The following is a 26,414-nucleotide window of genomic DNA, read 5'->3' as shown; positions in this document are numbered from 1 at the left end:
AAAAAAATTAAAAGTCTGTTTGAAATAATTTGCCAGTTTTGCAGCATCTACCGAATTCAACGTATATGTCCCAAACTTAAGTTTCGACTTTCATATAGGTATACTAGATGGTTGTATTAACAAATACATATTTGTTCATAATTTTCTATAAATTTTGTTAGGTTTTGACGGCCGTTGTTGTTATTTTTGGAAAAAATACAACATTTCAAACTGCTAACTAATCCCCTTTTTGTAAAGTCGCATACGTGTATTCGGAAAACTCATTTAATGATGGATTTCCACTTTTTGATGAAAATTGAATAAAGAAGAAAATAGATTCAAGTTTTCAATCATTCTATTGTACAAGAGTATTTAAATTGGAATTAGATATTCAATTTTGATTTTCCTTGAAACGACATCTGACCTTTGACCTAATCTCTGAAAAACTGCACCATATTTTCTTTTGACGACCAAAATAATCTCATATTTTCGAATCGAATGATATATGATATAACCGTATACTATTTTTGACGATTAAAATTTCATAATTCCGACTTTGATCACCGGCCTTATATATATGGTTTCAAGAAACACTCTTTTTTTAACATTCTTAATAGTTCCATTTCAACGCAAAATGTAAACATAATTAATAATACCGTCACTATAACGATATATTAACGTTGTGTGTTCACTTCTGTTAACTCTGACAACACATTTCTAATTCTTTAACTCGTTTTGATATGCCTGCATTTCGTGCGAAGTATAGAATAGACCCCTTATAATTAACCATTGGTCTTTTATAGCTGACTATGCAGTATGGGCTTTGCTCATTGTTGAAGGCCTCACGGTGACTTATAGTTGTTAATTTCTGTGTCATTTTGGTCTCTTGTGGAGAGTTGTCTCATTGGCAATCATACCACATCTTCTTCTTTATAAATGTAATGTATTCGTTTTCATATCTATCATTGAATTGTACTGTTTGCATATATTTAAACATGATATTCCTCTTTTTAGACGTATGTTACATGTTTGTGTTTAAGAGTAGATTACCTTAGCTGTATTTGGCACAACTTTTTGGAATTTTGGGTCCTCAATGCTCTTCAACTTTGTATTTGTTTGGCTTTTTAACTATTTTGGTCTGAGCGTCACTGATGAGTCTTATGTAGACGAAACGCGCGTCTGGCGTATAAAATTATAATCCTGGTACTTTTGATAACTATTTACACCACTGGGTCGATGCCACTGCTGGTGGACGTTTCGTCCCCGAGGGTATCACCAGCCCAGTAGTCAGCACTTCGGTGTTGACATGAATATCAATTATATGGTCATTTTATAAATTTTCTGTTTACAAAACTTTGAATTTTTCGAAAAACTAAGGATTTTCTTACCCCAGGAGTAGATTACCTTAGCTTTATTTGGCACACCTTTTTGGAATTTTGGGTCCTCAATGCTCTTCAACTTTGTATTTGTTTGGCTTTTTAACTATTTTGGTCTGAGCGTCACTGATGAGTCTTATGTAGACGAAACGCACGTCTGGCGTATAAAATTATAATCCTGGTACTTTTGATAACTATATATTCGCTATTCTATTTTAAAATAACAAGCTTTTTAAAAGACTGTTATAAATTGATAGTCTAAAAATGAAGGAAATAGAAAAAAAACAGCAAAAAATGAAGAATCCATGTAGTTGGTTTTTTTATATGAACAATTTAGCGTAAAATGATTCTCTCTGGATTTTTGTCGAGCCTTCGACTTTTGTCGAAAAAGTTAGACATAGCGATCCTACATTCCGTCGTCGGCGGCGGCGTCCACAAAGATTCACTCTGTGGTTAAAGTTTTTGAAATTTTAATAACTTTCTCAAACTATCCTGCATTTCTACTAAACTGAGACAGAAGGTTGTTTATGATCATAAGAAAGTATCCAGAAGTAAATTTTACAAAAAAAAAAACTCTTGTTTTTCCATATTTTACTTATAAATGTACTTTTTTTTCTGCCAGAAAACATTACATTCACTCTGTGGTTAAAGTTTTTGAAATTTTGATAACTTTCTTAAACTGTCCTGGATTTGTACCAAACTTGGACAGAAGCTTGTTTATGATCATAAGATAGTATCCGGAAGTAATTTTAGTAAAAAACAAAATCATTTTTTTCCCGTATTTTACTTATAAATGGACTTGTTTTTTTCTGCCAGGAAATATTACATTCATTCTGTGGTTAAAGTTTTTAAAGATTTAAATAACTTTCTTAAACTATCCTGGATTTGTACCAAACTTGGACAGAAGCTTGTTTATGACCAAAAGCTAACATCTAGTAGACAATTTTGTTAAAATTATTATAAATGGACTTTTTTCTTCCAGTTTACATTACATACATTTTGCAGTTAAAGTTTTAAAAGTATTTATTAGATTCATAAACTATCCTGGATTTTTACCAAACTTGGACAGAAGCGTCTTAAAATCAAAAGATAGTATCGAGAGGAATATTTTTATTATTTTTTTTCCTCATGTTTTGTTGAGCATGCGATTAGCAGCAAAAGTAGGCGAGACACTGTGTTCAGCGGAACCCTTACAAATTTCTCATACATTTAACATCGCACCTTTTTTCTTTCAAAAACAATGAAAAATAACAAGGATTTTGATGTTTTATTTCAAATATGGCTTTTTAAACTATATGTTACAAAACTGGAAATATCTGGCAACAAAAGAAGAAACGAGAGGAGCGAACATGCTTAAGTGAAAGTGTTTTTGGAAAGTTACAGAAACTGCACTTGAACGTCGTCATTCTTTAAGTAGTCAATGCACTTGACCAAATTACGCATTAAAATAATAGATATTACCACATCAAGTACTTCCTACTTGTTTAATATAAATAGGGGTATTTATCGATACAAATTAGGGAGTTCTTTACGGTCTTCTACAAATTCTGTTGTGTTACTACCAATATCCAAGTTCAAATGTAACTCCGAAAGACTCATACTGTATCAACGACCCGGTTCTATAAATTGAAGCAAGAGTAACATTGGATATTTCAGTACCGCTGCATGTAAGTATTTAAAATGATTTTAAAACCAATTTTTTTTTTGCAAATAAAGATCAGGAGATTTGATTACCCTTGGTTTTTCTTGTCCGCAAGCTGAAACATAGAAAGAAAAAAGATGAATCAGTAATGCATGTTGATTCATCATTTTATTTTCTACCTAAGAAATATTCAAATTGAAAATGTATATCCGAAATTACAATCTAGTAAAAAAAAATACTAATTTTATCATCGGTAAAAGGGCATCATTATTAAAAATAAATCAACATCATGCAGACATCTTATATGTTCAGGTATTTTAAATGTTGTATATTATAGTAATTTTCTTCAAAAGCTAACCAAACCTTTAAACAGACTTATTCGGAAGGGATATAGTTACGATAATGTTATCAAGTCATCAAGGATTGCATATTTTGTATTATCATTGATTCAATCATAGGGTCTTTGAATCGAAAATAATCATATTTATTCTAAAACTAGTTGTTGGCATGCCACGGGTTATGTTCTTCTTATATATTTTATGATGGCATGATACTAAACCCCTTACGGGAAGGATTGCGCTTGATTTGTATATGATAATCTTTCGATCATTTTAATTGATGTCTGGGCCTGGCATATCCGTAATTGATAGTAGTCCTTTGTTTATTTCTGTATTATTGTCATTTTGTTTAGTTTCTTTTATCACCTATACTGACATCGGACTGGGACTTCTTTTAAACTGAGTTTTACTGTGCGTATTGCCGTTTGTTTCTTTATTCTACATAGACTAGAGATATAGGGGAGAGTTGATATTGCACCAAAAATGTTTTACACCGCCGCATTGTTTGCGCCTGTCCCAAGTCTTGTATGTTTCTTTTAAATTTAGTTCATATAGATGTTAGAAGTTTAGTATGATGTCCGTTTTCACTGAACTAGTACATATTTTTATTTCGGGGCCAGCTGCTCTTTAATTTGGTTGGGTTGTTGTCTCTTTGACATATTCTTCATTTTTTCCATTCTCAATTTTATTAAAGCATTCAACAATACGTTCATAAAAGTTCGCTAAAATATTGATACCCAGGTTTTTTTTTAAAGACACGTACAAGTAAAACGTTTGGAAATCTTTCAGAACATAAATTGAATAGAAAAAAAAAACAGATGGTTTGTTGCTCGGGAAAGTTAAAAATCTAAAAAACTTGGAACACAATTCAAAGTTAAGAAAACATATTTTAGAGATGATCATCTAGGATGTGAAAAATTAATCATAGTCAAGGAAATGGTTAAAGAAGGAACAATTATTCCATGAGTGTAATAAACCAGACTTAACATGAATAGGAAAAATTACGGTAAAATAAAAATAAAAATAGTATATGATTTTTTACGGAGTGGAAAAAGACAAAGTTACATGTATACGTATTACATTAAGTAAACCATACCTTGACGAAAGATTAAAAATGATTGATTTAGATTGCTTTATTAAATCATTGAAAATCAAGTGGGTTTTTAAAAGTTATACAAAATTAAAATGAAACATGTGAAAAGAGGGAAATAAACAAGACTGTATTTGAAAAAAAATTGTAAGATAAAAAGGTAAATGAAAAAAAAGCTCTTAAAAATGTTTTCAATGTAAACAAGAAGGTGTTCAAATTACACGGATTCCCCACTCGCACTATAATTTTCTATGTTCAATGAACCGTGAAATCGGGGTAAAAACTCTAATTTGGCATTAAGATTAGAAAGATCGTATCATAGGGAACATGTGTATTAAGTTTCAAGTTTATTGGACTACAACTTCTTCAATAACTACCTTGACCAAAAACTTTAACCTGAAACGGGACAGACGGACGAACGGACGAACAGACCAGAAAACATAATGCCCCTCTACTGTCGTAGATGGGGCATACAAAATCGTAAAAGATCAAAATGCTACTTAAACCTGGAATTTCAACCTAAATGAGCAACCAATATACACTTTCCTGTAAAGTTATTATACCCACGATAAACTGATAGGAATTTATTAATGGGGAAAAGTTCTTCATACAAAATGGCTAGAAAATTTAAGTCTACATTTTATTTAATTTTTAGCTACCTTGAAAAACAACAAATAGAAAAGTTTAAATAGAATAGCATACATTATATATAAGCGTGTAATGGAGAACTTCAAAAATGAAAAATAGTATTTCGTACTTCCATTGTTAGCAACATGATGATTATCAACACTTTTAAATAAAATAATAATAAGTATATACGCAGTCTTAAAAGGTGAAGTGAATGGCTATAAAATTGAAGATGAAGATTATTGTGAAGTATTTATTAGTCAAAATTTTCATTTCCATATATAAAGCAAATCATAAGTCAGACAGAAAGAGAAAACTTTGTTATCTTTAAAATCTTCAAAACTGAAATCTGGGACATTAATATAAATGAAATCAGGAACAAACAAAACAAGAGAATAATTATACTTAGAACATAAGAATATTCAAAATCCTGTTGGAATGTTGCTACACAAACAGTGCATGTTTACAATTGGGAAGTTGAAATAATCTCTTTTGTCGTTAAGTTTTGTTTTTAATCGACCATCAATGTCCATTTCTAGATGTGTGTCAAGATTAGAGGCAGACTTAACTGCATCATTAATGATTTTTAAATAACTGGTAATGACAATGTTGACTTATTGTTTTATAGACAAACTAAGAACAAAGTTCAAAATCCTTAATCAGGTTTATTACAAAATTCAAAAAAAAAAATCGAAATCCTGACTATAGGAACACATTTAATAACACACTAACATTTGTAACACCACAACATTGAGTTCCGAGTGTTAAAAAACTGTTCGAGAAGTTACAAAATGTAGCTGAACAAACTATATACCCTGTATGCATAATTTTGTAAAACTGACAAAGGTCATCATTCTTTCAAATGTCGAAAATTATAAAAATCCCTTTAAATTCATACCTTTAAGATTGTAATACTACGCAATACATATCAGATCTTCCATGAAAATTTAGGACACCGGAGTGAGAGGGACTAATTAGGCAACATATGTGGCATCGAAGGACGGGAGGATTGAAATATAAATGACAGATGGACAGACGTACAAGTGTTAAACAAATTAATCAAAACGTACAAATTATGTTTGTTACATTTCTTTTCCAGGAAATCAATTCTAAATATATGAATACTTCCGTAATTTTAATGTTTCATTTCTTTACCAAGAATTCTAAATATATCAGTAACTTTAATCATGCTACCTTTTTAAAGAATCTAATTACAACATATTTGATTAAGAATGTTAAAAAATACATTCCGTGTTTTATCAAATATGATCCTATGTAAACAGGAAATCCTTTTAGTATGTCAAAACAATAAAAGTATAGATTTTCATTGATAACTCTAGTATACACATTCTCTACTATTCACTTTTCATTACCTCTCGAGCTATCCAATTAATAACACTCTGTATACTGAAATACCAGGATGTAAGTGTTAAAGTTAGTATCAAGTATCGAACTACTTAAATTTTGAATCTGACTTTTGAAAACTAAAAAAAAAACAAATTCACGATTTAGTATTATATGATTTATAAAGGTAAAAGCTAAAATCAATTTTACTTCAGTTATCGAATCAATTTTCTGATATTTTGTTAAGCTTTTTAATTGATAATATGAAGCTCCCGTTTTATCTTCTTCTACATTGGCAATGTGCACAGGTTTCTAATCCGGGAATTGAGTTCGGCTGAATTCGAGCGAATTGATAACCATTTTGTCGAGTGAAACCATGTTTTACCTTCTGTAAATATAACGAAATGTAAATTCTCTTTATGTAAGACACATACCAATGTTTGAAATAACCATATTAGGTATATCAATCTGTATGATAACGTTATTGTAAATATACATTATTTTGTGTTATAAAAGTATAATTTCGCGCAATGAAAAAAAAACCAAAAAAACATGTGCGCCCGAAGTGGTTTCTGAATTAATCTGTATTTGTCTTGGTACGATCTAAGCCGATTGTTTGAAAGCCAGGGGTATATATAGACTGCAACAGTTGAATAGCATTATGACAAAAAAGGACTTGAAATGTGTTTTATTTAAGTTTTATCCTCACATTTCCAGACATTTATAAAGATCCTTGTTACTGAATGAACAGTAAAATCACTTAAATGCTTAACTCCGCAGAAAATTCAAAACGGAAAGTCTCTTATCAAATAGCAAAATCAAAAGCTCAAACACATCAAACGAATGGACAACTCTCATATTCCTGACTTGGTGCAAGTATATTTTCATGTAGCAAATGTTGGGTTAAATCTGAATTTATAGCTAGCTAAATCTCTGACTTGTATGACAGTCGCATACAATTCTATTATATTGACAACGTTGTGTGAACAAAACAAACAGACATTATGGGTTAAATTTTCAAAAATAGGGGTAAAGCAGTCAACATTGTGTGATAATCTTAATCATTATAAATACAAACAAATATGTAATCAAATATTTTACCACGACACAATATCAATGACGGGATGTACATAGCCACGTATATATGTAACAAATAAACACAGAAAGATATATAGACTAAGATTATTCTGACTGTACTTTATTACACAGAAAGACATATAGACTAAGATTAATCTGACTGTACTTTATTACACAGAAAGACATATAGACTAAGATTATTCTGACTGTACTTTATTACACAGAAAGACATATAGACTAAGATTATTCTGACTGTACTTTATTACAAAAAAAAATTATACAGTGAACGTGATATTTCAAAGTCTGAAAAAAAATTAAAAGATACAACTGCATTACATGTTCATGTTTAAAAAATGATTTTAGGGTGACAACTAAATTTCTAAAACAAGGTATCATTAATACATTTAGTACTTGAATACTAAATATCAGATCCGGGATATTATTATTTTAACTTTTTTGTGACATTTTTAGGTTTTAAAGTGTTTATAAAGGAGTTGCAATGGGGTATGAATGAAGAAAAAAAAAATGTTTTCTCAAAATGTATTATTCATAAATGTCTAATAAATTTTAAAACAAAAATAGCGAACATTCTTAACGTATTGCAGATATAATAAATGGATTTCTATTTTTTGGAGTTTTTTCGTTACTGATTGGTCAATGCCTCATTAGCATTTTCATAGCATCTGGTTTTTTTATGTACTATATGGTTTTAAGATGTGGACGAGGTTAATTGTAGATATTCCTTGAATTTCCTTCCTATATTGATATAAGAAGATGTGGTATGGGTGTCAATGAGACAACTCTCCATCCAAGTCACAATTAGGAAAAGAAAAATCATTATAGGTCAAAGTACGGTCTTCAACACGGAGTCTTTGCTCACAACGAACAGTAAGGTATAAAGGGCCCAAAAAATGACTAGTCTACAACAATTCAAACTGAAAACCAACAGTATAATCTATACAAAAACGAGAAACGAGGAACACTTATTAACCACATCAACAAACGACAACTACTGAACTTCAGGTAACAATTATTTTGACATTATGCGAAGGATTTCAACTGTAATTAAATCTGTCAATACAATTCATCAAATTAATATCATATATCTGTATATATATAGTTTATCTAATTGCTATCTCATTTTGAATCATTATATTCGAATAGCATGTGTGTGTCCGTATGCCCGACATAGGCTCCTAATTTGAAAATAAAATATGCTTAATATGTAATTTTTAATATAAGCATCAATGACTATGTCCAAAACGGATTTTACAAAACATTAAAAAAAACCACAAGACTCGATTAGCCACTAAACATGAGGGAATACATTTAGATATATTTTTAAAAGTATAAAACTGCACCCGTCTTGTTAGTGTGAGTAAGCATTCAGAACAATTCAGCATCAACCAACATATTGTTTTAAACAAAAAAAAGAAGAAACAAGATATGATATTTCAAGGTATATAAAAACGTATACTTACTTATAGTAAAACACTTATATTAATTGTATCTCTTTGTATTCAAAACTTTCCCACTTTTTCATTATACTGAATGAATAAAAAAAGTTTAAGGTTCGACAATTAAACTGTATCCTAAATAAACCGACCTTTTTTTTTTTTGAAAAGTCGAATATGCATGCACGTTAATTAAGAGGTGGTAGGTGGTAGTGACAAAAATATCACAGACTTTAGAAAAATACGAATAATAAGACATGTGGAGAATATAAAAAAAATGTAAAATTTTGAGCTGTAATTGGAGACTTCTTGAATATAATATCAACTAAAATGAATCATAATGAACAAATGTGATTGTTTGGAATTTTCAATAAATACCAAACAACAACGTTTATGAACTGTGTTCTGGTTTTTTTTTCTTGACTGTTGCCCGTTTTTGTGTGTTAAAACTTGTTGTATAATTGCCATTTTTTGTCAAATAGGTCAATAACAACATGTTTTTGACGGCATAGTACCTTTAAAAGACATATGTCTGTTCTGCAATCGAAAGTGTCAAATAATTGTAATATCGTTGTGGTTTTAAGGGCCCAATTACAGGTCCTAATAAAGCCTCTGGTCCGAGACCACAATTGTCGTCCCTTGATTTTCGTTGTTCACAAATATAGTCCCTAGTGTTGACAGTGGGTTACTTGCCATTAATTTTTATACCCCTTTCAAATTTATTTCTCCATGTTTAATGCCTCAAATTGCAAGTAGGGGGTGAAATTACACTGTAAAAAAATTTGGGTCCAGAATTTTAAAGGAAAGTAGTGATTTGGTCCAGCTGATAAAAGTTGAAAATTAGCACTTCGGAAGCTGTCAAAAGATTTCAAGACGCCCTAAACATAAAATTGTCCATATTTTGAGTTAGAGCCGATGAAGTTTTCTATAATTTTGATATAATTTGTCCCAAAAGTAGGACAACACACTGTAAAAGTTTCTTTGAGAAAGCGCAGGTGGGATTTTTTTAATTTTCATTTATGTTCTAAAAGAAATGCACTACGAAATAATTGTGTTCTCGGACCTAAGAGGTGAAATCTGTAAATATAGAATCTGTACTTTGGCAACTTCCCTAAATGTTTTGATGGTGTCAATTTGTCAAATAGCATGAAACTAAAGGATTTAAACTTTAATTTTATAGAATTTCTGCACAAATGACCAATTTTGACATTTTATGGTCAAAATAGGCATTTATAGCCTTTTCAATATTGATGCATAAATGGCATCCTGACTTTCTATCTGACAGGTTTTCATGTGTCAATATTTGTGTTTCTATGCCTTTATCTAGTTCTTTTACTTATTTATGAACTCTGAATCTACAGAAAAGAAGATTATCTCAGACAATATGTGCAAAATGTGTTGTATAAATGACCCTTGTCTAATGCCCTGTTTGGATGAAGTAAAAAGTGGGGAGCTTGGTACATACAATTTGAAGTCCATAATAAAGACCTCACTAAATTTGTATCAAAAGCACTTTACAATGTCTATTGTACCTGTTCCATTTCACATAATATCTTTCTTTTTTTCTGTAGGATAGCAAGTGATTTAAAAATAAGCCTGTTGAGAATAAATTGCATGCAAATTTTTCCCTAAAAAGGCAAAAATCTTTGTATCCGACCATACTGTTTGTAAGAAAAGTTAATTGCAACAGTCTTTTTGTGCTCATATTTGTTATATCATGTCACATGAGTATAGAAATGATAAAAAAGACACAAATTTTTATTTTTTATAGCCTCAGTATGCATTTTTAATGTGAATATATGGCACCGCCTAGATTGACCCTAAATTTTTTCCAGTCTTACTTGGCCTAAGACCCTTTTAAACTAATATGATATGTTATTTGTAACTTTTCTTTCCATTTAAAGTACTTTCAATACATATGTAAGGATCATTTATAACCAAAAAGCTTCACAAACTTAAAATTGCTGGAAAATATTACATCTTCATGTAAGGCTCCCCTTCATTGAAAAACCTCAATTTTTTAGGCGCAGCCTCATATAAATTTTACTTTTGAATAATTATGCCAAGTCTGATAAATCAAATGAGTACTCTATTGCTTTTAGTACAGGATAAGTTATATATTAAGGCATTTAAAAAGTATTTTTTTACAACATTTTAATTTTTAAAGCCCCAAATGTTGATAATTGTAATTTTTCAATTTTAACGTCAAAATTTTACGCGCAAAGATGAGTATAGAACTTAACTTATTGTCTTTAATATACATCCCATTGTCATGAAACTTTGTAAGCAGTGGTATAATTTATTAAGCTTTGGTCATACCAAGTTTTTTTAAGATTTGTCAACTCTTTCTATCCTATTAGGTCCGAGACCACAATTGTCGTCCCTTGATTTTCGTAGTTCACAAATATAGTCCCTAGTGTTGACAGTGGGTTACTTGCCATTAATTTTTATACCCCTTTCAAATTTATTTCTCCATGTTTAATGCCTCAAATTGCAAGTAGGGGGGTGAAATTACACTGTAAAAAAATTTCGGTCCAGAATTTTAAAGGAAAGTAGTGATTTGGTCCAGCTGAAAAAGGTTGAAAATTAGCACTTCGGAAGCTGTCAAAAGATTTCAAGACGCCCTAAACATAAAATTGTCCATATTTTGAGTTAGAGCCGATGAAGTTTTCTATAATTTTGATATAATTTGTCCCAAAAGTAGTACAACACACTGCAAAAGTTTCTTTTAGAAAGCGCAGGTGGGATTTTTTTAATTTTCATTTATGTTCTAAAAGAAATGCACTACGAAATAATTGTGTTCTCGGACCTCTCTTCCTGAGAATAAAAAAAGATATAAACTGTATTATCCTATATAATGCTGCACAATACCAACATGTTATTTCCAATCAGACATCTTAAAACAAGCGTCATTAATTTCCAAAAGCTCAAAAATCAATAAACGTGAAAATCCCCCTTTTTGTAATGAATAAAACTCCTTTGGAAACGTAAAAAAGTAAAAAAATTATAAAAATCGAAAGGAGTTTATGTCAATATATATATAAACAATTCACCAAAGTTTTTTTGAAATTGGTGAAAGCATTTTTGAGTTATTGTCAGAAAATTTGAAAATCACCCTCTTTGTCATGAATAAAACCCCAAAACTCGGAAACGTAAAATCATACATTTATAAAAAAAAAACCGAAAGAAACCTCAAGTTAATAGATATAAAAATTCACAAAAGTTGCATGCAAATTGGTTGAAGCATTTTTGACATGTTGACGACGGACAGAGGACAGACGGACGGACAACGGTATACCAGTATACGTTCCGTAAACGGGTGTATAAAAACAGATGGGTTATAGTCAAAACTTTATATTTTTAAGTTTGCTCCCGATAAAGCCTATATTATCTAAGCTGTCTGCGTTCAAAGTTATTACAACAAGCTAGGTATTACATTGTTCAATACAAAAATACGTTGAAAATATATGATATGACATTAAGGTGAAAAGTAAGGAGCTCATTTTGTACGGCTGAAAAAGTTTCTCGTCGTTAACTATAGTAATATGAGACGTATCACCTATCATTTGTACATACATTGTGCTTTATGGGTGTAATTGATTTATCAGTATCTTTCGACGCTAGTTATTCTGTATTTTTAATACAGTATTATTCTAAATTTTTTTTATAATTGTTAATCATATTCTGTGTTCTTTGTTCTGATGTTGAAAGTGTTATAAGCTGTAATAATCTAGCTATAAAACTGTTGCCAATAAATCTTGGTCTCAATTGTTTTGATACAATTTCTACGGCATTTCTTGGTTGATGTTGGGTTTTTTTTTTTGGGGGGGGGGAGGGGGTACAAACTATCATTTATTGTAACAGTATATTTAATTCGTGGTTTTGAAAAATTCTGCAATTATGCCTATAAATTTTTAAATTCGTTGAACATAGTTCACCTGCAACCACGACGTCCATAATAATAAATTAGTATTCAACGTAAAGACTTGTTAAAAAGCCTACGACTTTAAACAGTATGCACAAATCTTAAAGATCTAAATCGCCCATTTATAAAAAATGACAAATCATGACTAAAGTGCATTACTTATTATTATATGTATGTATATATATTTTTTTAGTTTAGGAAAGAAATTGTGAAGTAGTCATGTCGAAAAGTAAGAGCAAAGGTAAAGTGAACAATATTTATTTTATCATTTACTTTATCTTAATTCTCTTATCATCATCATACAATTGAGCTTATCAAAGGTACCAGGATTATAATTTAATAATCTAACCCTATACAAAAATCAATTTATAGTTGATCTGTTTGTAAATCAAATTTATACTACACAGAAATACGATAGGTACAGAAGTATATATTTGCATAGTATGTGCATGTTTGCTTTTGATTTAAAGTTCAAAATCATCAATGTATTCATTGACTTTTTTGAAATAATTAAATGTTATGTCAAGAATGTCATATCTATAGACTATATTACCTTTTGGGTATCATGTTGATAAAATCGCAATAAGACAGAGTCAGTCAAGCAACTATTCATGTTAATGATGTTATACATATGAAAAGGGAGATAAATTGACAAAACAAAATCAAAATAAATATTCAGGATGTCATACAATCTATTATAATAGACAAAATGAACAAACCTGTAAGCAGTATAGCTGCGTTTCGAATGGTTATCAAGGTATTTAACGAGGACATATTCAACGACATTTTGTTTCTGTTTTCAATTTAACCCTCATGAAAACATTCAGTTTGTTTTCTTGATTTGAAATAAAAATGCTTACGATTCGGTATTTAGACAATGCATCAATTCTCCATTCCAAGACAAAGTTACTTTCTACATGTACAAGTAGTTTCCACTACTTATTAGCGTTTTTCCTGTGTTGTGTAGAAACGTCTTGAAGTGGATCATCACTGAATATTTCTTGAGATCATTTTATTTTATTTTGTGTGAATGCAATTGATGAAATGCTCTTGTGAAAAAAACAACAATTAAAATTTGGGGTCATCGTCCTTGTTTGGACAGTTTCTTGATCCAAAATATTGTGTATTTTCGATTTTTTATACATAGATATAACAGGAACATGAGCCTTTGTAATCTTTTGCTAGTTGCGAAAAAATTGAATGAGATAGATATTTCTTATTTCTCTAAAATTTTAGCCAAGGTATATATTCCAAAAAAATATTGATAATAAAGATAAGGTAACTGTGCATTTTAAAGAGATATAACATCATCTGCCACGAGAACGAGAGATAACTTTATCCAGATCTACAAAAAAAAAAAGATAATTAAAATTACTCATAATTAATAGAAATATATTAGGTTAATTCTCAGTCCTTATTATTATTTGAAAGCCTTTTGTGTAGCATATTTCTGTTATAAATTTTTTTTTCCATAGAAACCAATGATATCTCCATAGCAACCGTAGCAATAGCTTTGAAATTATAAAATTGGCTAAAAACATATAAAATCTACACCAGACACATACGTGGCCACGAAAAGTCAATATTGAAAGGTCGACCCGAATACGAAGTTGAATAGTACGTATTTAAACCAAACAAAAAACTTACTACTCAGCTGGTGTTTCATTTTTTTCGTTTGGGTTATATATGTGTGATCTAGATCCAAGCCGCTGATTCAAGCTTTACCTAGAAAAGTTGAAATAATTTTTTAAGTTAATCTGCCGAGTTTGCAAATCGATAATTTCTATATATATGTTTATTCCTATTGGCTGTCATTTAAATCTGTAACCACGCAATTACACATTCGAGTATCAGTGCATCTTATTGTCCTATGAAAGAGAAATAAAACAATAATGAAAACGGAACTTAATTTGATCACAAAAGTTCTTTGTCATAAAATAATTGATAAAATACAAATTGAGGTGAAATTACAGAGGGACTCACATGCACCCTAAGGAAATTAGGCTTACATCGACGAACTGCGCGTCTGGCGTACCAAATTATAAGGCAAAAGATTTTCATTCGTGCAAATGGAAGATATCTTTTTAAAAATTTCAGGTACAGATGCAAAGTACAATATTACGGTGCAGACTGGAGACAAAAAGGGAGCTGGGACGCATGCTCATGTCAATATAATACTTTATGGAACAGATGGAATCCAAACAAAAGAATGCAAGCTTTCTAATTTTTTGAAAGGTGATTTTAAAAGAGGAAAGTTTGAAAGCTTTTCTATTAAATCTGAAGTTCACATTTCTGAAGTCCGGAAAATCGAGCTGTGGCGAGACAACAATGGTTCATGTACCAACTGGTATCTAGATTGGATTGAAGTCACCAAATGCAACAAGGAAAACAGTATCACAACCGTATTTCCAGCATTGAAATGGATCAAAGAAAACTATCATTACTTTTTCGTAAATGAAACTACTTTACCACAAAACGATCCAATGAAAGTATCAAGAAAGCGTGAGATGCAAGTCTTACAGAAGGAATATCAGCTAGATGTTAAGATTCCCGGACTACCTGCTCAAGTACGAAGTTTGTTACATTAAAGCGACAATAATTTACCTGCGGTCAAATATCGTTAATAGATTTAAAAAAAAAGAGAAAATAATATAACAAATAAATACTGGAATAAAAAGTCGCACAACCCTCAAACGGACAACATTTTTTGTACTGACAAGGCAAGCGTCTTCTTCAATGCATCACAATTCAGCCTTTAACACTGAGCAAGAACCAAATTCCATAGTAGGCTTCCAGCGGCCAATGACAAGCACTTAATGGATGGTTCCTGACTTTGGAAAGAATCTCATCTATATAGCGGAAATTAAAGTTAAATGATACTTGTAACTTCTTTTCTTCCCCCCTGATAAAATCATGTATGCAGTCAAGCTCTTATGAATAAGGAAACAAGTCGTCTAGAACAGAAGTTGATTTTATCGAGAATGCCAATTTTTTGTATAACAAACACTTTCTCAAACGTAACAAATATGTTGTGAATCATGAAATCAAGCATCTTCATATAGGTAGTGGCAGAAAGCAAAACTATATGCATACTAAAATCATCTGTAGATAGAATTTCCGATTACAAAACAATGTTTTGCATATTGACATATTTATCTGTTCACATTTTCAAAATATGAAAAAGCAGTATCAGTTGAAACCAGATCTCAAAACTCAAAATAAGTCGATCAGACAACTATCAGTCAATTGCCAAATGACTAACACATAGGGAACTAACGATTATATGTTTGCATTCAACAGTGAGCAAAACCAAGTATTTGAATTAAGCTAAATAACACACTAACAGAAATGATTCAATTTTAAAAATAATTTAATTGCATGACGTCTGTTTTTAATCTTCAATAAAAAGTTCACGTTGGCGTCAGTCTTTGTAACTTTGAAATGTTCTGACTAAAACAGAGATAAAGATACTTTTCGTAGCTAAAACGTTCGGCATTAATAAGTGCAAACGAGGCATATTTGGTATTTAATAAAACTTGTATTTATAAAATCTTTTAATATGAATGTATACCTGACATAGTATATGTCCAAAAATCTTGATACTAAATGTCTATATTTTCAGGTTAAAGTATTACCAGAGGATGAGACATTTTCATGGCATTATTTTGTAAGTTTTGCATTATCAAAAGTTAAGATGGGACAAAGTTTAATTGGATTTGTGCATTTCATATGTATACTTTAATTTTTCTGTGTCTATAAATAGTACAATTGTTTATATTGGATGTAATACTTAGGAGACATTATAGATGTAGTTATGAAGTACACGGACCTAATAAGTTGTTTTAACTCCTTCCCTTTCTTCCCTTTCTTCGTATATTTTTAATAGGTTAACGTTATTTGAGCTTCGGTAAAACTTTATTTTTACTTACATTAAACATGGTGCAGGCATGCACCTTCAGAGTTTGGCGTGATGTAGCATGGAGCTTAAATTTAGAGGAAAATAAACTAATCAGATCAAGATAGGAATTGGCCAGAAAAGCAAATAACTAATAGAATGCAAAGCAATAGATATTTCATACTTATTTCCACAAGAAAACATTCATTTTTCTCCCGTACTAAACAGATTTGTCTTAAAGACGTTAAATAATGTAGGACTTGCAGGAAGTCAAACCTCATGTGTTGAAATCACTATAGCAAAAAAAAAAAACTCAAAGACTAAATGAAGTATGCTTGAAGGCCATATTTTGACCTATAATTGTTGATTTTTTATACATTGTGACTTGGATGGAGAGATGTCGCATTAGCACTCAGTCTGATTAAAACGGGACCTCACTATATCCACTTGCGTTTGTAGATTGTTAGTGGTGGTCGGTTTTATTCAGACTGATTGGCACTCATACCACCTCTCCGTAATCATATAATATATATTACTAGTTTCTCAAATAATTAAGAAGAATTTTTGCTGTTGACAGCTTGACGTTTTGCTTTCGAAACTTGCCGAGTATGGTATAGAAAGCCATAAACTGACAAAAAAGGGAAAAGGAAAAGAATGGAAGAATGTTGACGACGTCAAAACCGTGTATACTAAAGCGTTTGGAGTTCCACAGGTAAGATTAAATACGTATATTTTCTAATGAAAGTGTGATAAAAAAGTAACAAAACAGATAAATACACTGATGAGTCTTTTGTAGACGAAACGCGCGTCTGTCGTATATACCAAATTTAGTCCTGGTATCTATGATGAGTTTATTTTGATGATCATATACAATAATAATTAAAAACCAATTGTTCAGAGAACAATTAAAGGTCTTTCCACCAGTAAATATCTATTTTGATTTGAAAATATTCAAATTCAGTCTAAATTGTCAGTTCCTATGGTGTATTATGATGTTTAAATATGAATTTAAAGCAAAGGTCAAAATCTAGAACGTCCTAATAACCTATGACCTTGACCTCAATTCCAAGGTCACACAAACCAAGGACCTTACATCAAGAGACCCTAGATCTTTAATATGTTTGGTTAATGATTAATCACTTTACGTGTAATTCTAAATGTAAGATGGGCAAAAACTCCGAATTTTTGTTTGCACACCCTTTCAACCAAAATTTACAAGTAACGACATGTCGCAACTAACAATTTATTAAAAATTATGTTTCGATATGTCATAGGTTATTTAAAAATAAGTGAAAATAAGCCAAAATCAAAATTTAGAATATGACCTTGACCTTTGACCTTGACCTAATTTTCATTGTTTTGGACCAAAGACCTTAAACCAAAAGACCCTATGTCTCTATCACTTATGGTTTACCAGTTAGAAATGCATATTGCTTATATCAAATGCATAAAGGGAAATAACTCTCATATGGAGTCTCCGGATAGCTTCGGTAAAGATAGAAATCCTAATCCTGAAAATATAACGAGCAATTTGGTAAAAGAAATTTATCGTAATCTTTTACGGTTGCGAAGGAGTAGTGGCCACAAGAAAAACAGTGTTTAGGGAGATAACTCTTACAACGTAAAGTTTTTTGTTACGCAGTTGTAAATTTTTAAAGCGTATATATATAAACTATACGACATCATATTCTAAATATCTAAGCGAAATCTTATGAAACAACAAAACTACGCAAGAAAAAAATTTAGGCGGAAAACAAAAACAAACAAAAAAATAATCAGAACAAATTCAATAGTTATCCTAATAATTAAGCAGTGTCAAAATGTGGTAACTTCTAAATCAGTTGATTTGAAATTTCGCAACACATATTTTTTCACAGACATCTTCTTAGTCGTCTAAAAAAAAAATGAATAGATCGTAAAAAGTAAAATTACACAAAAATACTGAACTATGAGGACAAATGAAAAGAAGAAAGTCCTTATCGAATGGCAAAATCAAAAGCGCAAACACATCAACCGATGGATAACAACCGTCATATTCCTGACTTGGTACAAGCCAAATATCTTACCAATACTGAATATACCAAAGTCTGCCTTACCACTGAACGACTGAACATGAACGTATGATTTATTGATATATCTGTTAATGATGTACTAAGGTGAATTATTAATATATAGATCCAATATATAGGCAAACCGGATATGGACTCAGAGGTATGATTTACAATGATAAAATCATCGATTTTAAAAGACTTACAAAATGATATTAGCAAATTTCAACAAATACTATCCATTTCTCATAACAGTACCAGATTAACGGAACTAGTTACAGAACTATCTAGCTGCTGGACTAGATCTACCATCGGAAACTCATAAAGAGAAGCTTCGACCACTGGCTTAATGATATTAGAAGTGACAGATACATATGTCAACAAGCAATTTATTTATTAGTAATGCAAGAGGCCAAAATATTCAAAGACTTAAAATCTCAGAACACATTTAGATTGTAAAACCAAAAAGTATATAAATCTAGTCAAACCCCGTCAGAAAAGTAATACAAAAAAATACCAAACTCCAAGGTAAACAAAAAAAAGGTAATAAAAACCTGAATAAAAAAATCATTTTTTTTTTTTGCAAAAGCATAAAATATTAAAAAAATGTTTATCACAGAGTATCAAAATGGAATACTTCTATTTTCATCACAAAGTTATGTTACATAGTTCATTTCTATTTTCTTGTAAATTTATGTCTATTGAAACATTTGGATTGCGGTCAATAAATCACTGTTGAGTAGCTGTTAGAAAATTCATTTCATTATTGTGTTGTTTTGTATAGGTAAATAAAAATTAAACACCTTTTCTGTTGTTGTTTTTTTTTGTGTTTTTCAGAGTTCAAAGTATTTCAACGATGACATGAAGTTTGGACGACAGAGAATTAGCTGCTTGAATTCGTTATTAATAGAAATGTGTACTGCGATACCCGAAAAGTAAGCTTGTTTTTTTCAAGTATTTGAAAAAGGATGAAGTCAGCATTAGCAGTCTTCTAAATAGTCTAATTTATTTTTCGTATTTAGTTTAATTTTATGTTAATTATTTTTTTTATCTACCTATTGTATGTTACATGTTTTATTCAAATTGAGTCCCAAATGTAAAAACCGGTTACATGTACCTGGTGATATATATCAATGTAAAAATATCGGAAATTGATGAGACTGTCATTAAAGTGAGAGGGTTAGCGCTATAGAACCAGGTTTAATCCACCATTTTCTACATTTGAAAATGCCTGTACCAAGTCAGGAATATGACAGTTCTTGTCCATTCGTTTTTGATGCGTTTTGTTATTTGATTTTGCCATGTGATTATGGACTTTCCCGATTGATCTTCCTCTAAGTTCAGTATTTTTGTGATTTTACTTTTTACCAATCTGAAAATTTAATATTTTTCTATTTCATAGTTTTGCAGTCACAGAAAACATGATCAAACCGTTTCTAGAAGGCAAGACAATTAAACAAGCCATTAAAGATAAAAGGCTGTTCATGACAAACTTGGCAATATTGGAAGATTGTCCAACTAGAACCGAAAATCTTATGGTAAATATTTATATAATACTTAAATAATTTTACATAAACATGATAAAGCAGTGCGATATGTTAATTAACCAATTAAGACATGTACACTGTTTGGAGATTTGTATCGTTGGTGAAGTTTACATAGCAGAGAACGTTATCTGTGTCGACGCATCAGGTCTTTCTCAGTTAATGGAGTGAATTTTTTTACGCGATTTTTATGTGAAATTCACATGAGTCTCATATTAGATTCACATGAAACTTACAAAATCTGATTTCACGCGAGTTTCACATTAGATAAACATGAAACTCACAAAAACTGATTTCACGTGAATTTCACGTGAGATTCACATGAATTTAAATTCACGTGAAACTGATGTGAGTGAAATTTGCCTGTGTAGAATATGTCAGATAACTCGCGTAACTAACGGCACACATTGTTTATCCTATAGGCGACCTATTATGCATACCTTGCCTTAAAAGATATAGGCTACAGTAAAATGTGTAATATGCATATATTGTCTGGTGTAATAAAACTGAAATGAAATGTTTATTGATTGAATTTGAATTGAACAAAATACATTATCGTTTTAGCGTTTTAATTTATTCAAGTAACACTCATTCTTGCACATATATGTGCTACAAAAGTAAGTTAAACGAATATCTTGATTGCAATAAAATCAATTTATATTATTTCAAAAAATGATTGATACTACATTGGCAAATTCAAATATCACTCATTCCAAAATTGCCTCAGAAATATCAAATAAAACAGAAACATTTTTTTAGTACAACTTTTAAAATAAACTTGAAATGGGTTATATGCACAAAGAAGTAAAGTGGAGACACAGTTAGCGATGAAAAGCATCATTGACGGACGCATTAGATTTATAACGCGAAAGGAGATTAGAGCATATGTTTTGAAAAGCAATGAATCGACACAAATCAAATATATAAAGGCTAAGATGCTATATATACCATGGCATTCTATATGCCATAGTTTAGTGATCTGCCACTTCTTGCAAATTTGAGGGGGAAAATAAGGTATTAGAAAAGACAAATGTATGAGATTCCATAAATAATGAATCTCGTTAAACTTTCTGGATTAAATCTACAAGTGTTACTGAGCAGAAATAATGAATTAATAGAACACTAAATAGTCCGAGAACGAAACCCAAGAAGTTGAACATTTACCTTTTTCTTTTTGGCAGATGACTTGTCCCTTGGCTTTGTTTTATTTTAACGATGCTAAACGTCTTATGCCAATAGCCATACAGCTATTTCAGACGAAAGGACTGAGTAACCCTGTAAGTATTTCTTTGTAAAACTGTTTACAATTTCATCAGAATATATGTGATATATGAGTATTTCCTGATCACTGTGGTCCTAATGTGTGGACCTAAAATGGTTGACCTACATTTCAAAATATATATATGATCTTTTCATATACTGTTTTATGTCATCTTCAAATGACAAATGGAGGGAATAACAAGTTAATGAAAAGCCTTATTACGTACTTTTTTACATAAAAAGGTCTTGGAACTATTTTCAGCATATAATACATATGTATAAAAACATATGTATTTTGTTTTACGTAAAACAATTCTTCATGATACTTGGATGTATATAAAACGATTTAAATCCATATTGTGCCTTGGAAACAAAAACAATAATAACATTTATGACATAAAAAAACCTTTATCAATGACCTATAAGTTCAAAAGTATTCCCTTGTTTGTTCTAAGAACATTGTCAAGCATTGACATTGAAATTTGCAGACACGTTGGTATCAATATCCCATTACTTATCATTATATTTGTAATGTCCAACATTGCGTTAAAACATAGCTAATAAGCCTTACTTGTTGATATTGTCTTTGCATTCCATGTAATGTTTTGTGTCTTTTCGTCATCTTCTTATATTTTCCTTTCCAGTTGTGAGTTATGAATATCTTTTTTATTATTTTGTGTTAACTTTTTTATTCGTTTACATTTCAATATGTACTTTTGATATTGATTGATTGGATGCCACTTTCGGCAAAATGGTACTTTTCGTGACGGTCAGTTTGTATTGAAGCAAAAACAAAAACCCGGAATACCTTGAGAGAACCAACCAACGTTTGGTTGACAAAATGACAATCCTAGTCAAATAAGAATGGAGTCGGGCGCACATGCGAGATTCGAACTCACAACCGCTAGTAATACAGTAGTTCGACTAACTAGACAACTCTGCAACCGAGGCCCTATGTACTTGCATTATATAGATATAGCAGTTGAATAAGGATATCCGGGTTATTTGATTTAAGAAATTGATCATATTTTTATATACATGTCTTTTTAATAGGTTTTCTTACCGTCAGACCCAGAGTATACCTGGATGTTAGCAAAGTTGTGGTACAATCTGGCTGATTCTACATATCACCAAGCTCTAACTCATCTAAGTACATAAAACAACTCTTAGTAACATATATATTTAACCTTTAACGCAACGGAATAACCTCATTTGACAAAAAAAATTAAGAAAGAAGTATATAGGCCAACACATCACATTATATATAACCAACTTGAACACTAACGTATTAGTGAGAACATTTTTCTTTCAATTATGAAGTGGGTTAACAATAAACTCATCATAGATACCAGAATTAAATTTTTATATTTATGCCAGACGCGTGTTTCGTCTACAAAAAACTTATCAGTGACACTCGAATCAAAAAATGTTTAAAAGGCCAAATAAAGTACGTAGTTGAAGAGCATTGAAGACCAAAAATATATCTATATTTAGGCTACAATGATCATTAATTGGTGTTTAATCGAGTTAATATCATGAGGAATCTAGTGTTTCAACAAGAAATCCATTAAAAGCAAGGAACGATAAACTGGATGAAGACAAATATTTTCTTGCAATACTGTTATATTTTTGGGATACGTGAAAACGTCTGCACAACTATTGTTCCATAGAATATCACATTTTTTATCATTTGTTTACATTTGCCATCGGGTATTTTACCTGAAAACATGTAATGAAAATATCCGATGACAAATGGCACAAAAAGAGGGAAAATGATCTTGAAGGAACAATAACAGTAAGGGAATGACCATAAGATATTCAGGGGAGGGGAGAGGACAGGACGATTTTTGCAGATTTATTATTCATTTGAATCGGTCACTATGCATTCATGCTTCGGCAATGAGAAAAATCCATACAGTTTAGTCGGCTAAACGGGCCGCAGAATTAAAATAATGTGAAACAATTCAAAAAATCAAACTAACGGCTTTCTCTGTAACAAAACAATTTACAAAATACAAATATAAACCGACATGAACCAACGAAATTCTTATCTACAGGTTTCTGACATTGAGTTGTCACACACCGTGACGGGGTAAAACAAGTATGTGAGCGCTCAACCGTCCTCAACCTGGGACAACACAACATTCAAACAAACAGTAATAACTTGTTGCAATTGTTTAAACTCAACATAACGACACGAGACACAAATCCAGACTTAAAGTATTAATCAGTACACAGCCAACGGATTTAGACCGAAATTGAAACTCATGAACTTATATTACGTGTACTAACCAAAACAGAAAGTTAAAGCAAATGATGAATAGCAACAAAACCAGAAAAGATCTATAGATAAAATAAATATATAATACATGGTTCATTTATTTAAAGTGCAACCTGATATAACATTTTCACTAAATAGATAAAAAGGCAATCAGTCAGCCTCCAAAGCTAAGTACACATATAGTTTAGATCTATAAAATATTAAAAGATCAAGTTATAAGAACAATTGAACAATATTTGTTATGTTCCGTGATGTGAAAGCAACTGATCTTGTACTTTCAATTTATTGGAAATGTTAGAAACAAGTTTACCGTCAGTGTGAACAGTTTATTTAGTATTTCGTCATAGACATTTTTCAAAGGTGCCTAAAAGAATTATCGAACCATCTAAGATATGTTTTGTCTGAGAAAGTGGGAACCTCAGTTGTGTTAAGAACTTACCATCGAGATAATTATTTTTATCTTAAAACGGTACATATGATTATTAATATTATGTTTCTATTCTTTTAGACTTTACTCATTTGATGATGGAAGGCATAAGTGTCTCAACAAAAAGACAACTTGCGCTACAACATCCAATTATGAAATTGCTGAATCCACACTTTTTGTATCTCATGGCTATAGACAGGTACACTTGTTCATCGAAATATATACATGAAGTCATTATTAAATATTCATACAAAATTGATTGTTCAAAAGTAAACCTATACAAAAATCCAATGTGGACGTTCACAGTACATGTTAAAACCCGTCACGAGGAGCTTCTTACGAAGAAGGAGAGAAAGCTAGGCAAAGCATAATGCTTTTATTCCACTATACAAATGATGTCATTTCACGAAAAAGTACAAGGTTTTGTGACGGTTTCAAACGCATTTGCCTTATCGATCAGGAAATAAAGGACACAACAGAAACATTTATTTATACCTTCTTACAATCTAAATATTAACTAGACAGATTCGGTGATGAACAAAACGTTACGAGAAAAGAAATGATTCTATCGTCCCAATTGTAAACTTTCCAATCTTATGTAGCAGCAATCCAGCAGAGCCTGCATACGGAGTATATATATCTCATTCAATACAATATTCAGAACTTGCATTTCCTATCATACTTTCCTTGATAAAGTATTGCTACTGACAAAAAAGCAATGACACTAAGGTTTCATGAGATGTCTTTGCAGTTGTAGTACCTTCTATAATCACCCGGACGCCATTACTTGTTGGTTGGCCGTAATGAAATATTTGTTTCACATATGACGACGGATGTGTTCCAGTGGTAGTTAACTGTTTCTTCGAATAAATATTGCTGACTCATAACTTATCAGAGAGTCACAACATATGTCAAAAACTCAATGGTAGCATTTCTTTATATTTATAAGGACTAGAAATAATACATTTCTACAACAAATGTTATGCGCTTAATGATATAATACATGTTATTTGCTTTGCGGCTTCGACTCTATTTTAGGCAAACATTATCCATCACGCATTGTTGATTATCTGTCAGGAATCCAGACATTTACTACGAATAGTTACTGCTAACAACATATCTTTCAACTCATTTCTATTTTTATAATTTCATCTCAATTGTTACTGCTGCACTATGAAATTTTCTTTTACATAATATTCCCAATCTCTTCTCTTCTATTTTATTATATTTTAGTTTAAAACAGACTGTTTATATTATCACTGGAAACATTAGTTTACGACAAGCGCACCACATCCATTATAATGTGTATGTTTTTTTTTAATGATGAGAAATGAGCTATATGTATCAAGAAAAGTATTCGAAATAAGACGCTACATAATATTGTCTATTTGCATGCAGGTAAAACAGATTCATTATATGTTTATTCGCTATGTCCATGGCATTACTTCTATGTCTATGCAAGCATAGCTACTAAATGTATGTCTTTCGTACTAAACATCAGCGAAGTGAGCGTTACACTACATAATAAAATAATTCAATACGTCGCGACGTTGCATGCTTGATAATCAGTAGTTCTAGTGGAAACAGTCGTAAACATTTGCCCGACTCGGTTATTTCAAGAGAGCGAAATGAGTTCTTTGAAATTCTATATCTGTATGAAGAAAAAATATTCACTTATCAACAATAATTTATCTGAAAACAAGAATGTGTCCCCAGTACACGAATGCCTCACTCGCACTATCATTTTCTATGTTCAGTGGACCGTGAAATTAGGGTTAACCTTCTAATTTGGCATTAAAATTAAAAAGATCATATCATCGGGAACATGTAAACTAAGTTTGAAGTCGATTGGACTTCAACTTCATCAAAAACTACCTTGACCAAAAACTTTAACCTGAAGCGGAACAGACGGACGAACGAACGGACGGACGAACGAACGGACAGACGAACGAACGGACGGACGAACGAACGGACGGACGAACGAATGGACGGACGAACGAACGAACGGACGGACGGACAGACGAACGGACGCACAGACCAGAAAACATAATGCCCTCTACTATCGTAGGTTGGGCATAAAAACATTCAATCAACTCTTTATTTTTCA

General features: G+C 31.1%; 1 protein-coding gene across 3 annotated transcripts in view; it reads left to right on the top strand.

Moving 5' to 3' along the window:
- The first annotated feature begins 2,824 nt into the window (after positions 1 to 2,824).
- The window catches only part of LOC143084967 (allene oxide synthase-lipoxygenase protein-like), a 65,666-nt gene continuing 42,076 nt past the window's right edge, over positions 2,825 to 26,414 (top strand). For 2 of the 3 annotated variants that reach the window (XM_076261063.1, XM_076261062.1), the window contains exons 1-10: positions 2,825 to 3,022; positions 13,046 to 13,093; positions 14,950 to 15,419; positions 16,475 to 16,519; positions 17,325 to 17,459; positions 19,633 to 19,730; positions 20,198 to 20,333; positions 21,521 to 21,616; positions 22,653 to 22,749; positions 24,389 to 24,506. In XM_076261063.1, the coding sequence (XP_076117178.1) occupies positions 13,072 to 13,093; positions 14,950 to 15,419; positions 16,475 to 16,519; positions 17,325 to 17,459; positions 19,633 to 19,730; positions 20,198 to 20,333; positions 21,521 to 21,616; positions 22,653 to 22,749; positions 24,389 to 24,506 (1,217 nt within the window). In that variant the 5' untranslated portion in view covers positions 2,825 to 3,022; positions 13,046 to 13,071. The remainder of the gene's footprint in view (positions 3,023 to 13,045; positions 13,094 to 14,949; positions 15,420 to 16,474; positions 16,520 to 17,324; positions 17,460 to 19,632; positions 19,731 to 20,197; positions 20,334 to 21,520; positions 21,617 to 22,652; positions 22,750 to 24,388; positions 24,507 to 26,414) is intronic. The other variant, XM_076261064.1, reaches the window with a different exon arrangement.

Source organism: Mytilus galloprovincialis, chromosome 8 (genome assembly GCF_965363235.1).
Source record: "Mytilus galloprovincialis chromosome 8, xbMytGall1.hap1.1, whole genome shotgun sequence".
NCBI lineage: Eukaryota > Metazoa > Mollusca > Bivalvia > Mytilida > Mytilidae > Mytilus > Mytilus galloprovincialis.
Note: the sequence above shows the minus strand (reverse complement) of the source record. Positions and strands in the feature narration are given on the sequence as shown.